General features: G+C 53.3%; 1 protein-coding gene across 1 annotated transcript in view; it reads right to left on the bottom strand.

The window, feature by feature from the left end:
* The window catches only part of VWF (von Willebrand factor), a 137,574-nt gene that overhangs the window by 11,740 nt on the left and 108,433 nt on the right, over positions 1-17,401 (bottom strand). Inside the window, exons 38-46 of the mRNA XM_007469511.1 lie at positions 16,529-16,631; positions 16,061-16,135; positions 13,809-13,913; positions 12,444-12,649; positions 10,721-10,870; positions 5,101-5,211; positions 2,275-2,455; positions 1,245-1,285; positions 627-743 (exon numbers count right to left, since the gene is read on the bottom strand). Coding sequence (XP_007469573.1) covers positions 627-743; positions 1,245-1,285; positions 2,275-2,455; positions 5,101-5,211; positions 10,721-10,870; positions 12,444-12,649; positions 13,809-13,913; positions 16,061-16,135; positions 16,529-16,631 — 1,089 coding nt within the window. The remainder of the gene's footprint in view (positions 1-626; positions 744-1,244; positions 1,286-2,274; positions 2,456-5,100; positions 5,212-10,720; positions 10,871-12,443; positions 12,650-13,808; positions 13,914-16,060; positions 16,136-16,528; positions 16,632-17,401) is intronic.

Raw genomic sequence — 17,401 nt, 5'->3', positions numbered from 1 at the left:
GGGGGCCCACGTGCCGTGGAGCGGCTGGGCCCGTGAGCTATGGCCGCTGGGCCTGCTCGTCCGGAGCCTGTGCTCCGCGGTGGGAGGGGCCGCAGCGGTGAGAGGCCCGCGTACCGCAAAAAAAAAAAGTACATGTTGAGGCAGAGCCCCTTCAAAGAAGGTTGCATAGAACCCTGCACACAGCAAGTGTCGGATAAATAATTGTGGACTAACTAGTGACTGATAAATATTTGCTGACTAATTTTTAATGTTTTCAAAGAACAGTAGTATGTTGCTTAAAAAGAATACAGAACTGTAAATATGGTATCATAAGCCTTGCAAATACAGGAAGGAAATGTTTAAATTTCCAAAACTAAATTATAATTGTATCTGAGAAATGCAATTTGGGTAGAGGTGACTTTTATTCTCCTTACCGTTGTCAAATATGTCCATAAGCAGAAAATCACGACCATTGTAAAGCAATCATACCCCAATAAAGATGTTAAAAAAAAAAAAGTTATCCATTTTAGATAAGAAAAAGAAAAAGATAATCACGAAAGCTTTCATTTAACGAGCCCGGTGAGGTCCCACTGCTTGGGTCCCACAAGTACCCAGTCCACCCCCAGGCCCCCATGAGCCTCTCTCACCAGCGGGCAGTCCTCGCAGGTGGTCTGCCTGCACTCCAGCTTGAATCCGGAGATGACCCCCACCTGGACGGTGCAGAGGCAGGTGGTACACAGGTCAACCATCAGACTCCTCCCGGGCTGGAACCAAAGGGACCAGGGTCAGGCCTCCTGGCACCCGGACCCCCCGACCCTCCACTGCCCTCAGTCCCGTGAGCCGTCTGCCTTGGGCGTGGGGGCCCGGCTGCCCAAAGCTGCCAGGATCCATCACCCTGATTCACCTCCTGTCCCGAGGGGTCTGCTCCCTCCCTTCCCCACCCCACCTCAAGGATGGCATGGTAAGAGCGAGGGCTTTGCCGGCAGAGAGGGAGCCGGGGCAGCGGGAGAGGGGCAGATTGAAGTGTGCAGAGAAGAAACGCTCGAGTGCCTGGGGCCGGGATGTGAGCGCTAGAAGGCGGGGCCCGGGCCCTGGAGAGGTAGGGGCTCCACTCCAGGATGCCTGGGAAGCCCTGGAGGAAAGGAACGTGCGGGTGGGGCAGGCCCCCCGGCTCCTTCCACTCGCACTTTAGAATGACACCCTTCCCACAGCACCCCACCCCTGCCCCCCAGGCGCCCTGGACCGAGGAGAAGGCGGCAGCTCACCCCGATGATGGTGCCGTTGAGCACACAGGCCTGCACGGGCTCTGGGGAGAGACAGGCACAGGGCATGGGTGTGCGGAGCACAGCTGGCGAAGGCCCGCGACCCAGCTGCCCCTCCCAGGCTGGACCTCCCTGCTCCACCTGCCGGTCGTTCTCCCCACCCAGTGCCAGGTGCTCTGGGTCCTCCTGCCAGAGCCCACGTGGCCACAGTGGCCCCAGGCCCGCTGAGGAAGGGCAGCTGCCTGCTCCCCACCACCCAGCCTGCAGGGGGAAGGTCCCTGGAGTCCTCGAGGGGAGGGCACTTGTTTAAGTGATTCACGCCCAAGGGGTGAGTGGGAGAATGTTTGGGCTTTTGTCAAAGAAAGAAATTCTACTCTGGAAACTTGAAGTCCCAAGATAAAATCACACAGAGTCCAGGACATGGGGTGGCGAGAGCTGTTTGCTGCTGCTGCCGTTGGTTGTTTGGCTGGTTGGTTGGTTGGTGGGTGGGTGGGTGGGTTGCTGGGTTGCTTGGTTGCTTTATTTGGTTGGTTGGTTGGTTATGTGGTTGGTTGGTTGACTGTGTGGTTCGTTGGTTAGTTGGTTGACTGGTTGGTTGGTTGATTGGTTTGTTTATTTGGTTGGTTGGTTGGTTGGTTGGTTGGTTGGTTGGTAGGTGGGGTTAGGGGATGGGCAGTTGGAATACCTTTTCCAGCCGAATGATTGAGAAGAAGTCTCTAGAATTAGAGAAGCCTGGGTCCAAGCCCAGTTCTACCACTCACTAACTCACAAGAGCAAAGGGAGGTCTAATGGTACCCACCTCATGGGACTGTCATAAGGATGACATGAGACAAGGTACAAAACCAGCGCTGACACAGTGATGACCCTCAGGAAATTGTCCCATTTCCCTCATCTTATTTGCTTTCTCCCCAGAGTGTTAGCAATGGATGGAAAGATTTGATCCTCCCCATTTCCCTAAGCTGCTCAAAAGGCAAGGATTCGGGAGCCTTAGAGGAAAGAGAGGCTTGAAGGCGGACTTGGTGGCACATCTTACCGCAGTGACAGGTGGGGCAACAGCCCGAGGTCTGACAGCTCAGCTGGAAGCCCGAGGGGCAGGTGGGGACGTTCAGTTGGGGGCAGGAGACATTCCTCTGTTGCACGAAGACCTCCTCCCTGACTCGGACACACTCGTAGATGAGGCAGGGGTCCTCGGGAGAGGCCCAGTGAGAGCCAACCTGTGATCGGAGCACCCAAGTTGGTCGGGGGGCCAAGGTCCCGCTGGGAGTGGCGGCCCCCTCAGGAGCTGGTGTGGGTCCTGGAGGTGAGCCAGGCTCAACGGCTAAGCCCTGCCCACAGGGTGAGGCACACAGAGGGAGGGACAGCTCATCCGGGTCCTTCAGTGAGCCTGCGTCAGAGTCACCCTGACCAAGATCCCAGCTCAGAGCCCCGCGTGCTCCCAAGACAGAGTCTTGAGCCACCGGAGGAAGCACCTGGGGACACCTAAGGACGCTCCCTCCACCCTTGGCTCGGCTGGGAGCTGAGTGTCCAGGAATGGCTGCATGGGGAGACAGTGGAGGGGAGATGTGGAGGGAAACTCAGCCCAGCACCCAGCCTCGGGCTGCTTCCCTCTGGTACAGGGAGCCGGTGAGAGCCGGGGATGCTGGCGTCTGAGCCTCGGCTCTGAAATCTGTCCTGAGCTCCCCGGCTGCACATGGGTGGCCTGTCCCAGGTAAGAGCCGGGGATGCTGGCGTCTGAGCTTCGGCTCTGCAATCTGTCCTGAGCTCCCCGGCTGCACATGGGTGGCCTGTCCCAGGTAAGAGCCGGGGATGCTGGCGTCTGAGCTTCGGCTCTGCAATCTGTCCTGAGCTCCCCGGCTGCACATGGGTGGCCTGTCCCAGGTAAGAGCCGGGGATGCTGCTGTCTGACCCTCGGCCCTGCAATCTGCCCTGAGCTCCCAGGCTGCACACGGTGGCCTGTCCCCAAGGGCACCACAGTCAAGGATCACTGAGTGTCCAGAACATGGTTCAGAAAGTCCTGTGGAGGTTCTGCCCGGACAACACGTGACCGTGAGCACCGTCTGTGTGGTCCAGCTCCCAGACACGCAAGCGGGGCGCCCGGCCTGCCCACTCCAGGCCCAGCCACGTCCCTTGGCCCCTGTTCCCTTTCTTCTCTTTCCAGAAGAGAAGTAGAAAGTGCCACACACACACTCTCCTGACCCCCCTTCTGACTCACCCTGACCAAACCTTCCCGCTGCGGGCCACACCCCACTCCGATCATTTACCCGCCAAGCTTTGGGCACATCAAGAGGACCTGTCCCTACCCACACCTGCTGGTCCCCCCAGAGCCACTGCCGACCCGCAAGTCTTATAGGTAAGATGGAGACTTGAATTGGGAAGGGAAACTCTTTTGTGAACACTGATGTGGGTCAGGGCTGAGGGAGCCCTGGAGGCAGATGAGAGACCAGAGGTGGGGGGTGGGGGGGATGGAGCGGTGAAGAGGATGCTGAGCCTCACAGGGACCAGCTGGGCTTCCCTGGTGGCGCAGTGGTTGGGGGTCCGCCTGCCGATGCAGGGGACGCGGGTTCGTGCCCCGGTCCGGGAAGATCCCACGTGCCGCGGCGCGGCTGGGCCCGTGAGCCATGGCCGCTGAGCCTGCGCGTCCGGAGCCTGTGCTCCGCAACGGGAGAGGCCGCAACAGTGAGAGGCCCGCGTACCGCAAAGATAAAATAAATAAATAAATAAATAAATAAGGGACCAGCTGTCAGCCCCAACGAGGATGGAGTAGCCTCCGGCCCTGATCCCAGGATGGGATGGGGAACAGAGAGGTTAAAGGCACGGAGAGGAGGAACACAGCAGGGAAATCCACGGGTAACGAGAATTAGAAGAGGGAGGTGGGAACGCTGGTGGGAAACTCACTCTGTCACCACCAAGGAGGAGGAGACTGGTGGCCGGGGCAGGACAGGTAACCCTTTGCCCTCCTTCTAAACAGAGTGTGTTTTGGTCTCGCTGGAGGACTCAGAAGGGGAAGGTCCCTAGGTGCACCTCACCCCCTCCCAGCATCCACGTCCTGAGGATTCCAGGGCTTAGCACCCCTCCACTTCATCCTTATCCATCAGAGTAAAAGGACTGTTCGCATCCTAGCGTGTGGGCTAAGACTGACTCCCGGGGAGGGATCCTCTGTGCTTCAGAAAATGGCTTTATGAGCATCCAGAGTCAAAGTGAGAGCCTCTGGGCCACGAAGGAGAAGCGACCCTGCTCTGTTTCAGGGCAGGGGATCTGGGGGTGGGGGTCTGGGCAGGAGAAGACAAGGGTGGGGAGATGGGGGCTGCCAACACGCCCAGGGGCTACAGCCAGAGCTGCAGAAGGGGGCTCGGGGGCCCTGGGAACAGAAATGTAGTTTGCTTCTCTGGGTTACATATTTCTCCAACAGAAACCAGTGAAAAGGTTAGAGGACGCCGCCTGGGCCGGTGTGGCATGAGCTGTATTTGCCGCCTGTGCGGTGTGGCAGGGTGCCAGGCCCACGACACAGCCCTGCACCACCCATCAGGGGAAGCAGGTCCTCAGCTTCACAGGTTAAACAGGAGAACATGACCCCCACCCTCAGGTGTTCACAGAACTCAGAGGGAGGGAACTGGGCTTCTCCCCAAATCCACACAATGGGAAGTCTGGGGCCACTTTAACTAGTTCCCTGGGAGCAAGGTGATCCCAGCTGACATCTGGATAAACCAACAGCCGCATTAAACTCTCTGTGGGGAAAGCAAAAGGCAGGGAATGAGCTTCCACTTTACGGATGGAACCAAGGGCAGCACCGGCCCCCAGATGGACGACCAGGCTGGTGAGGCCCCCGCCCTCCTTCCTACCCACCCTGGCCCAGACCTACACTCTTCCAGTAGGACTGGGAGTCTCCCCGAGGGGAGCCGGTCACCACCTCGCAGGCAGATGGCATGCACGTTCCACAGCACTCGCCTTCGTGGAGAACGTAAGTGAAGCCCTGAAAACACACAAGGGGTGGAGCGTCAGGACAGGCCGGCAGCAAAGACAGGTGTTCTGGTCCACTCGGCAGGTGTACGGAGCCCTGGGGCTTGCAGAGGGACAGCTGGACCAGATGTTTTCATCTCTGCCCTCCACCAGCCCCTCGATCATGCTAAGTGGTCAGGAAGCATCACCCACTGAGTCACTATGGGTCTTACACCAGCCGAAGAGACACAACCCTGCCCTCTGCAAACTTCCACTTAAGAAGAGCCAGTCCATGGGAGTATTAAAGATGCTCAGAGTTCCCTCAGAAGCAGCCAGCTGCCCTGATGTTCATCACAGCCCAAATCCAGGGTCCCTCACTGACTGGGGAGAACATTCCAGAAGGCTGGAGTCCCGGCTCTGCCCTAACAGGGCTAATTACCTGCACAACATGAGTGCCTTGACCCCAGGACCTCTCAGCGATGTGCAGAGCTGGGCTCCCCCAGGTAGTCACTTGACATTTACCTAGTAGTTTATGGGGCACAGTGAAATGAGACCCAGTTTCCCCAGAAAGCCTGCCAGGGAGGCCAGCATCCTGCAAGTCTGAAGTCTGCCAGCCTATCCCCCCTCTTGGAGGTCCCCAATCTGGCCAAAGCATCGGGAACTTGGATTGAAACCCTCCAATGAAAACTCTGAAGCGATGTACAAAGAACAGGCAAAACAATGATGTGTGAGGCTGTCCCGGGGCCAAGGGGCAAGAACCCGGGCCTGTGCAGCATCTCAGAGGGAAGGACGAACTGCAGCCGCAGCCGTTCAGGATGGGGGTGGGCACCACACCCGCTCTGCTCCCCAACAGCGCTCACAAGCAGGGCCCAGTCAGAGGACGCACTCAACACTCGGTATCATCCCAGGTGGTTCCTCTCCCAGGGGAACACGAGGACCCCAGACACCTGGCTCAACTTTGCAGCATCTCCATGGGACCTACTTACACCCCGACCTGCGTCACAGCGGTGCCCAGTGAACTGTCCTCAGTCCTTGATCAGAGGAGATCTAGTTAGTCATCGTGCACCTATGATGTACTATGTGCTTTGGAGGCGCCAACAAATTAGTATGATACACTCGACACGCCCTCTGCTACAAGGCAGGATACACAAAATGGCACAAAAGAAACAGACACGAGGGAGCCTAGAACAGAGACATCGATGCCTTTAGGGATCTAGAGTCACTCTTGGGCACCCCCCTCAGGGTGCTGAGTGGTATGGATTTGTGCATACTCTACGTTTTCTGCTGCCTCCACCACGGGCAAATACACTGCGGGTTATGGATGACCCAGGCTGGACGCCTGGTTCCCACAGCCCTACCTGCTTCTCATGCTCAGGTACTCCCGGCCACGCCCCCAGGCTCTGGGGTTGCCAACTTTTTTTTTTTTTTTTTATTTATTTATTTTTGGCTGTGTTGGGTCTTCGTTTCTGTGCGAGGGCTTTCTCTAGTTGCGGCGAGCAGGGGCCACTCTTCATCGCGGTGCGCGGGCCTCTCACTGTCGCGGCCTCTCCCGTTGTGGAGCACGGGCTCCAGACGCGCAAGCTCAGTAGTTGTGGCTCACGGGCTTAGTTGCTCCGCGGCATGTGGGATCTTCCCAGACCAGGGCTCGAACCCGTGTTTCCTGCATTGGCAGGCAGACTCCCAACCACTGCGCCACCAGGGAAGCCCGGGGTTGCCAACTTTGCAAGATTCCCCTCCACAGTTTCCTCCTGCACAACCAGGGCTCATCCTGTATTTTCATCTCTGTTTCTTTTCTCGTACTCCTCCAAACCCTCTAGCTTATATCTGTCCAAAACAGACAGCTCAGACCTTTCTCCCTACCCTCTTCTCTATCCTGTTTTCACTGGTTTCCCAATTAAGAGTGGAACTGAGTAGGTCTGATATCCACCCAAGCTGGAAAGAGATACCACTGGAAAATAACTTCCTCACCTATTTAACAGCACAATTGCCACAGCTGAGACGGAGGTGGAGGCCTGGAGCGCTGGCCCCGGTCTCTTGGCCGGGTCATTCTGGCCCTTACAACACCCGTGTGGCCAGCTGTACCAGCCTAAGAGCAGGGGCCCCGGCCTAGGAGTCAGGACACGCACGTGTCTGCTGGCTTCAGACGAGCCTCAGCGTAGTGGCCAATGGGAACAACAGCCCTGCCTCTTCTGCCTTCTGGAGGGGTATCACGAGGATGAATAAAACATAATGGATTGCATTCCGTCGCTCAGAACACAGTTCCTGAAGCTACCATTTAGTCTGACTCTGGGGTCTAAGGGTCATAAGCCTTCAAAGAAAAACTCCTCTGAGGTTTATACAAAAGAGCAGGAATTCTTCTTGCTGTCAACGCGGAAGCAAGGCCATAGTACACCTATGGAATTCTTTGGGACACCAGCAATGCCCTTTGCTTATCTTATATCACGTTTCTGATGTGAGGCATAGAGGGTTAATTATGGAGACGGTAGGGGAAAGCGTATTTCTGCAGACAGTGGCTTATAGAGGAAGAATCAGAGGGTGATGGTGGTAGTGTTCTTTTCTTTTCTTTTTTTTTTTTTTTTTTCACAGCCTAGACAGCAATGAATTCAGGTAAGTGAGCCTAAATGCCTCTGGAGTCTGACCAGAGCTGATACTCTCCACTACGAAGAATGAAGCCTGAGGCCATTCACTAAAGCTCCCACTTCAACACACAATACAGACCAAAGCCCAGCCTCCCCTCAGCTGCAATGTTTTTTTTTTTTTTTTTTTTTTTTTTTTTTTTGTCACAGCCTAGACAGCAATGAATTCAGGTAAGTGAGCCTAAATGCCTCTGGAGTCTGACCAGAGCTGATACTCTCCACTACGAAGAATGAAGCCTGAGGCCATTCACTAAAGCTCCCACTTCAACACACAATACAGACCAAAGCCCAGCCTCCCCTCAGCTGCAACTAAACCTCAACGCTTCCTTCTCCTCCCAGAAGGTGTGAACATTCCGTCTCTAGGACAGGCCACTCCGTCACCCTAGAGCCATCATCCGGTAGAGGGTTCTGGACGTGGGGCCCCCTGCACTCATTTCTGACCTCGGGACCCACCATCTTCCTGAAGCCGCCTCCAGCGCCTTGGCCTCTAGACAGCCAGGTTCACACCCCGTGCCCTGCATTCTCCCCAGCAGTTGATGGGCCAGAGTGGGGACTGCACAGAGGACCCAGTCCACGGGCCGAGCTGGGCCCATCCATTTTCTTCTTGAGAAGTTCATCTCTGGAGCACACAGATTGAACAGGTCTGACTGGACGGGGCGAACCCTGGACCTGAAAAGCCACACTGAGTTGAAGCCAGGTTCCATAAAGCCACGTGCAAATGAAGCTTCTGAGAAAGCGAAACGTCCTCCCAGGCCCACAGTGAGGAACCGGACGGATGGGCAGAGAGAAGCGGAGACAGGGGCTCACGGGACAAACAGAGAGAAAAGTGGTACAACCACGGGGCCCACCTGCATGCCCTGCACTTCGTTTCTGAGTGATCCCTGTCATTCCTATAAATCCCCTTTTTATTTATTTTTTAAATTTATTTATTTATTTTATTTTTGGCTGCGTTGGGTCTTCGTTGCTGCGCGTGGGCTTTCTCTAGTTGCGGCGAGCGGGGGTTGCTCTTCTTTGCGGTGCGTGGGTTTCTCATTGTGGTGGCATCTCTTGTCGCGGAGCATGGGCTCTAGGCGCGCAGGCTTCAGTAGCTGTGGCGCACAGGCTCAGTAGTTGTGGCTTGCGGGCTCTAGAGCGCAGGCTCAGTAGTTGTGGCGCACGGGCTTAGTTGCTCCACGGCATGTGGGATCTTCCCGGACCAGGGCTCGAACCCGTGTCCCCTGTGTTGGCAGGTGGATTCTCAACCACTGCGCCACCAGGGAAGTCCCTCCCCCTCTTTTTATTTTAGCTAGCTTGAGTGGATTCCATTCTTTGCAATCAAGACTCCCTACCAAAACACGAAACATATTGGGTGCCAATTTCATAAAAACAACCTCTAAACAGCACTCTCTTTACTTGATAGCAAGTTATTTCCACTGCCTCCCATGGCCTGTGGGAGGAGATGGAGACCGATGGGTTTCCAAAGCCTAGTGTTCCCCAAAGGCACACCTGGAACCACAGCATCATCCTCTCCCAAGGGGGCCGGCAGCCCTGCTCCTCCTCAGCATGAGCCAGGCAGCTAGAGCGCAGATGAACTGAACAGACTCCCCCATCTCCGGATTCCCTCCCAGGCCCTCCCCTCCATCACCAAACCACACACACTTCCGAAAAGAAGCACCAAGAGGCTGCTCTTCACCGCGGTTACAAAAGCAGCCACTAGACGCGTGCACTCGCCTGTCCTGCCTCCTCTTCCTCTATCATTATTTTCTACTGATAATAATGCAGTGATAATAGTAATGTAACTGGGCAGGACACTATGGGGCCTTCCTGGGACAGGCCTCCCCTGTACCCTTTGCTTTAGCTCCTCTCTGAAGGACCTACGTAACAGTATTTGATGCACATTTCCTGAGCCGTTTTGCAGATGCGAAACCCCCCCACCAAACGGAAGATGTTAACTACTGGATGACTGAGAACGTAGCCCCCGGCCTCCTGGAGCCCAAGGACTGATCATGTTAACCCCTGTGACACCGCCCCGTTACCTCACCATCAGCCAATTAGAGAACTGTGCACGAGCTGATCACAGACCCTGCGACCCCCGCTCCCTCACCTGGCTTTTAAAAAGGCTTTGCTGAAACCCTTCTGGGAGCTCGGGGGCTTTTTCGAGCACGAGCCACCCATCCCCTTGCATGGCCCTGCAATAAACCTTTCTCTGCTCCAAACTCCAACATTTGCGTTTGGCCTCACGGTGCATCGGGCACATGAACTTGCGCTAACAATAATAGCATTAAACCAGCAAACAGAATTGAACCCACAATACCCCCGCGGACTGTGGTTCCCTTTTTCTAGAGTCTGCTCAGTCTTCAATGCGCAAGAATAAAGCTCCCCAAGCACACAGAGGCCTTAGGGGCAGGCCTCCAAAAGAAGAATTACAAACTGGACTGGGGGTTTCAAACCCCCAAGTTATACCTCAAATTATAAACATGGCTCAACTTCTGGACCCCAAATGATAAACCTGGTCTGAAAACTCACCAACCTGTGTAGAAACACTACAGTACACTGACACGGGGACCATCTCAGAAAATTCAGGACATATGTCTGTACTAGGTGTAGGCTAAGGAGACGTCTGAAAAGGGCAGAGATAGATAGGGGGAAAAAATCAAGCCCTGTTTTCTAGGCAATTAATCCACATCTCTGCTTAGCCCAACTTCCCAGCCCTGTGGACTCAAGACCGCACAGCAGACACGCCTGTCAGCCAAGAACTGATCACAGAAGGATGACAGCAATCCTTTCCTCATGCTTCTTTCCTTCACCTAGCCCCACTCCCGTCCTTGCCCCTCCCCTCTGGCCTTGAACCAGAGGTTCCTAAAGGGGCTTTCTTGCCTATCCCTGGGATCCCCTCCCCTACTTCCCTCCCCTATTCCTCCCCCTTACCGGCCCGCAGCTGTCTCCACAGGGCTTCTGAGAGCACTGGGCCACACGCAGGCCCATCACGGCATCCTCCAGGTCCGTGCAGGTGCACACGTCACAGCCCTCCTCCCAGAACTGGCCCACGGGGTAGATGGTGCCTTGGTGGACACACACCTGTAGACACAAGGTTTCCGAGAGTGAAGTGACTCAGTTCATCTAAACAAGAGGTGAGTAAGCGTCTATGGCATGTTGGAAGCTACTCTAGGTGCTGAGACTACAGCAATAAATGAAAGCAGCAGTCTCTGCCCACCTGCCCAGGCGAAAGGATGCTTACATTGTAGAGTTCGCCCTCTTCCCTCCCCTGCCCACCTGCCTTAGGAAGGTTCACCCTGGGAGTGGCTCCTTTTGAGTCCTTTGAGGCCCTCAAGTGGGGATATAACACACTGGCCGCCTTGACCCACTATCACTGCTGCCTTAACTGCATTTAACTCCTTCCTGTGTCACACGGAAAGCTGCACCCTAATTCTCAGGCCCAGTAATGTCCTTGAACTTGGAACCCACCCACGTTTAGCCCTCTGTCCCATTAGGAGTGGCTGAAGGTGAGGGAAGGGTGGGCAGGGGTTATGAATGAGTGTTCCCTTGATGCCCACCAATGACAAGGAATGTATCAAGAGAAGACAGAGCGTGAGATGTGTTTGAGAGACAAGGGATCCTGTTTGGAAGAACTGTAGGCTATGGAAGGAATGTGGGACATGAGATCCCAACGGCTGGTTACAATTAGAATCGTAAAGCCTGGGATGCACGTGATATACAACGCTCAGACTTTATTTTCTAGGAATGAGGTACTAAAGAAACTCTTGGATCATGAGGCTTAGAGGCAGGTTTTAAATTATCCCAAGTGTGTCCTCTGAAGCTACAAACAGGTCTCCACGTTTATTCACATAGTAACAGTACACATTTTTTAAACTATTTTCCCATACCTGCTCAGTCTTTCCGCTTTTGTACAATGAACTCAGTGAATGAGACCCCTGGTTCTTTGATTAAGAAGCCCCCCTAAAAAATGTTACCACCCAGAATCCCACTTCTAGGAATCTATCCCAAAAGACACTCTGGCAAAAATACAAAATGACAGATGCACAAGGCTGTTACAGCATTACTAGTAATAGCAAAAGATTGAAGCCACTCAACTGTGAATCGATATGACTGAACTAAGATGCATCCTTGCAATAGATTACTAAGCTGTGAAAAGGAGTAAGGCAGATCTCCATATACTGACAGAGGATAATTCTACTATAAATTGTTAGATGAAAAAATTCACATTCAAAACAGCATTTATAATATGCTACCCTTTTGGTGAAAAATAAGAAGCAACATAAATTTATAAAATTTGCTTATATTTTCAAAAAGAAAAATAGATGGGTACACCAATGAAAATGATAAATTACGAAGGGAGAGAAGGAACGAGGTAGTGAAAGTGAGGGTAGAGGTGAGATTTCTGGGAGTGCATCTTGTTTTGTAATTTAGGTTTTAGAATCATTCATGCGTTTCAAATCATCTATGGCACCCAGCCATGCTCAGAACATGGTAGCATCTCTGTAAGTACCTCCTGAGCTAGTTAGATTTAGGCTGAGATGGAATGCTGATGCCCCTTCAATGGGCCACACAGCACTCGTGTGGGCAGGAAGGCAAGTCTTCCACAGGAGGATGTGTCTGGCCGTTGCCCCAGCTGGAGCCGAGCAGCCCCTACCTTATCAGGGAGGCAGGTGGTGGTGGTGCAGCCGCAGTCATTGGTGACGGTGGAGGCCAGGTACCCCAGTGGGCAGGTCACCGCCGAGCTGGTACAGTTGCAAACACACTTATACTCATCACAGCACTGGGTCTTCTGAAGGACTGGCGTCCGGTGCGGGGGACAGGAGGGCAGGGACCCCCTTGGGCATTCCTCCTTCCTGCAGGCTGAGGGGCAGCACGAGGTGATGCCCCGGTCCTGCCACACTGAGCGCTGCACTCAGCCTGGGTTCCTAAGCATTCAGCTACTATATAAGGTCCCAGGGAACTCTAGCCCCAGAATATTAAGTCAGAAACACACGTGAGCCCAGCTCAGGAGCTGAGGGATAGTCAATCATACCAAAAAGTGGTTAGTCTGCAGAAAAATAAGAAAACTAACCCAAAGGAGAAATGTGAAGCTATTTGAATGGAGAAGCTAAGGATGCTATAGGCTCCCCCACCTTCCCGGGCACATCTGGAAGGGGTGGGGTCCCTCCAGCTGCAGATACTCAGAGATGACTGGCGTAGAATCTCTAAGACCCAGAGAGCCCTGGGCACATAGGTACTGGTTAGCATTTTTATAAGCTGGTAGCTTATGAGATCCTATCCCCAACCTCAGTACCTGGAATAATAAATGACCTACAGTTTTAGGTCCTCCAACAATGATGAATGAAAAATGACAGCAATCTTGTCAAATCCACAATGCCCTTTTATCACTGCCAAATCCCATCCCATGCCTTTGCCTGTCCCCAGCTTTCTGCAGATACAATGTGTTCTCCCACACTCGAGGGCTTTCATCTCAGAACTCGAGTGAGATTCTCAGTCAACAGGATGAGAAATGGGTAGTGACTTAAGGTGGGTATTCTCAGTAACTAAATACAGAATTCAGCTTCTTGACATGTCCAGAAACTGTCTTTAGTCCAGCCCTATGCTTAAATTGTAGTATTTAGAAATTAAATACATAAGCATACAGAGGAAGAAAAATCTATAAATTTATTTGGGAATAAGATCCAGTGATTTGAACAAACCAAAGGTACATTCCTTCCCCTCCATGGCCTATGGGAGGGTGGGAGAGAGTAAAGATTAGATCTGGAGGCTTCTTCATCTCAGGCCCAAATCCCACCTCATAAGCCCAAAAGGGGGATGCCTGCAGCCGTGTCCACACCCCGTTCCCCATCGTAGCCTCGGCTGGGAGGAGTCTTAGGGGATTCAGTCCACGCGTGACCTTGACCCCTCTGTTCTAGACACGCCCCAAGCCCAGACTCAGCTCCCTAGAATACAGGATGCCTCCCCAGACCAGGGGACAGTAACCGCACCGCCCGTCCTCACCCACGGAGGGAGAACTTACAGCAGGTGAAGTTGGGTCTGCACTCGCCAGGGTTGGTCAGTGTAGGCTGGAGGCCACCTTCACAGTGAGGCACCGGGGGCAGGTCACAGCTCACCAGGTCGCACACTGAGGGCCCAGAGAGAGACGTGCACTCAGAATTCAGCGAGGCCACTCTTGTGCTAGTGAGTAGCTCCCTACACTACATTCCTACTCACGCAGACCTTCACTGTTTCACATATGTGATGATGATGAGATGAAGGCAGAGCTAGAGATGGAGATAGAGGAAAAGATACAGGAAGATGAAAAGATAGGGGAAGAGATGGAGATAGAGATGGAGATACACGGACAGGGAGGGGGCGGGGGGAGGTGATGATAGATAGACAGACAGATAGACGATAGATAAATAGATAGATCATAGATACACATATAGATACATAGGTAGATCGGAAAATAGATAGATAGATAATAGATAGATGATAGATACACAGATGATAGATCGATAGATAGATAGATGGACAGTAGATAGATAATAGATAGAAAGATGATAGGTAGATAGATAGATAGTAAATAGATAATAGAACAGTAGTCAGATAGGAAGGTAGATAGACAGATAGATAGATACAAGCCATAGGACAAACTCATGTTGATTACTCTTGTCATCTGCAGGGACTCCAGATCTCGGCCAATCACTTGAACCCTCTAGACCTCAGGATCATCTTCTGTAAGGTGGGCAGTCTACCTCACAGGGTCGGTCTATTGATGTCTTGAAATAATGAAGGCAAAGTGCCTGGCACGTTGGAGAAGCTTCAAAATGTCCATAAAATGAGGGCTTTGAACTAAATGACCCCCAGTTCCCTCCACTGTTAACATCCTAAGACCTATTTTTACTAAATTGTTCTCCAGTCAGATTCGCCCCTCACTCCCACCCCGCCACATAAGCCTTCTCTTTATCCCTGATAAATTTCATCAGCCTAAAGCAATGTCTCAGATGATTTCTTTTTTAGATCCTCAGACTGTCTTGATCTATCTGCTCTCCCTCAAAGGTTTCATCGCCTCAAACTTCACAAGCCTGTGCTTTATGTCTTCATCTGTACAATTAATAAACGCCTGCGACAGGACGGGGACAAAGCACTAGAGACTTCCTGCCGTGTTACTCAGAATTCCATCAGCTCCGGATTCATTTAATTATACCGTTATTCAGCCCATTATTCACGATGCAGGTTGCAGGCCTATAATGAAACCCTTTGACGAATAACGTGTTGAAGTCAAGGTGCCCACGTGTGGCCTTTTCTACAGTCACTCTGGCATAACTGGCTCTGCAGTAAATCCCTTGCACCTCCCCCACCAGTGATTACACCATTCTTTCATTTTTGAGGTATGGTTGATAACAATATTACGTGTTTCAGGTGTACAGCACAGCAATTCACAATTTTTAAAGGTTATACTCCGTTTATAGTTGTTATAAAATATTGGCTATATTCCCTGTGCTGTACAATATACCCTTGTAGCTTATTTATTTTATACACAGTAGTTTGTACCTCTTACTCCCCTGCCCCTATCTTGCCCCTCCCCCCTTCCCTCTCCCTACTGGTAACCACTAGTTTGTCCTCTATATCTGTGAGTCTGTTTCTTTTTTGTTATATTCACCAGTTTGTTGTATTTTCAGATTCCACATATAAGTGATATCATACAGCATTTGCCTTTCTCTGACTTATTTCACTAAGCATAATACCCTCCAAGTCCATCCATGTCGCTGCAAGTGGCAAAATCTTATTCCTTTTCATGCCTGAGTAGTATTCCATTGCATGTATGTACCACATCTTCTTTATCCATTCATCTCTTTTGTGGGGTTTTTTTCCTATTTTTTGGCCATGCCACGCGGCACTCGGGATCTTAGTTCCCCAACAAGGGATCGAACCTGTGCCCCCCACAGTGGAAGCATGGAGTCTTAACCACTGGACCACCAGGGAATTCCCTATCCACTCATCTGTTGATGGTCGCTTAGGTTGCTTCCATATCTTGGCTGTTGCAAATAATGTTGCTGTGAACATTGCACCCCATTCTTTTTTAATGCCTTCAAAACTCAATTTAATAAGTCACAGCAGAATCTTTCTAAGAAACAAATCCTATTTTCCAGAGGCTACTCTTTCCAGGTTTTGGAAAATCCACACCCTGCTCCTGACCACGAGCCCCTTCAGCACCACGACCTTGGCCCCCTCTCCCCAGGGCGGGGCTGGGGTTGGACCCCAAGAAATGCCACGGGTAACACATACCACACTCGTACTCGGGGCAGCACTGCTGCGTGCTCTGCCGGAGACGGGCCACCTCGCACGGGCCGCACGCAGGCGCTGGGGGAGAAGAGGCCACAGAGGTCAGAGAAAGAGACACAGCGGTGCCCACTGCAGACTCTCGGCCGCGGGAACCGGCCAGGCCGGCTGACGGATGAGTCTCCCGGTGTGTCCTGCTGTCCCCTCAGATGCGCCCTCGGGAGAACGAGGCTGAGGGCCAAGGAGGGGACAGCAGGGCAGGCGCGCGCGCGCGCGCACACACACACACACACACACACACACACACACACACACACACACGAGAGCTCTACTCCCATGCAGAAAGGGGAGCCCAGCCCAGCGAGGCAAGGAAGGTGGGGCTGGCATGGGGAATCGACGTGTGGATCTGGTCCACCAGGTCTGAAGACAGGGTGGCCTCGGGGCCTGAAGGGAGCCCTTAGGGAGGTGCCTCACCTCTGGCTGTGGGGCAGGGCTGTGTCGTGCAGTTGACCTTCCGCCCGCTGAGGCACGTGCAGATCTGGCAGGGCTGGTGGTCTGGGACCCACGTTTCCAGAAGCTGAGGGAGAACGAGGTTCAGAGAGGGCCCAGGAGTTCATGGAAGTTGGGTCCCCCCACCCCTGGCTCGGTCTCCCTGGGGGACACCCAGTGCCCAAGCCCCGCCTGGGTCAGAGCTGCGCAGATGAATCAAGACAAGCTGACAGATGCTGAGGACCCCGAGGAGGAGGGAGCTGGAGAGGCCTGGGGTGCCTGGGGCACCCACACTGCTTCGTACACTCGGGGGAAGGGCAAGCCCCAGGTCTCAGAAAACATGGAGCTTTCATCACAGCCCTTCTGATGGTGACGCTAAAACAAAGCAAGGCGAGAAAATGAGGACTCCTGTGTCACCCCGCCGGCCACTTCCCAGGCCAAAGGAGAAGCTGGGCTGCAGCTTGAGAAAGATGCCACTCATTTCTGCAATGGACTTAAGACTATGTGGCAGGAAGAGCTGAAGAGGGGACAGCAGAACTCTCAGAATGCTCACATTGTTGGCACTGGTGGTGACGTTCCAGACCAGGGTGCAGTTTCCAGGTGAGGGTCACCAGGGCAGCAGGCATCCCCACTGCACAAGGGCTTCAGAGTCAGGAAGCCCCCCAACTCCTACGTCGGTTGGCTTCACCCTCCGTGCCACTGCCCGGTTTCCTCCCAGGCAAGGGGAGGGCCCCCCAGCCTGCCTCCCAGGACTGTGCAAGAAGCAGGAGGCTGTGAAGAGCACAGATGGGACTGCAGAGCCAGGACTGGGTCCCTTTGGGCTCGGCCGTCAAGGGAAATCCCAGTGAAGTCACCCCT

The sequence above is a fragment of the Lipotes vexillifer genome, unplaced genomic scaffold (genome assembly GCF_000442215.2).
Source record: "Lipotes vexillifer unplaced genomic scaffold, Lipotes_vexillifer_v1.1 scaffold395, whole genome shotgun sequence".
NCBI classification, from domain to species: Eukaryota; Metazoa; Chordata; class Mammalia; order Artiodactyla; family Lipotidae; genus Lipotes; species Lipotes vexillifer.
Note: the sequence above shows the minus strand (reverse complement) of the source record. Positions and strands in the feature narration are given on the sequence as shown.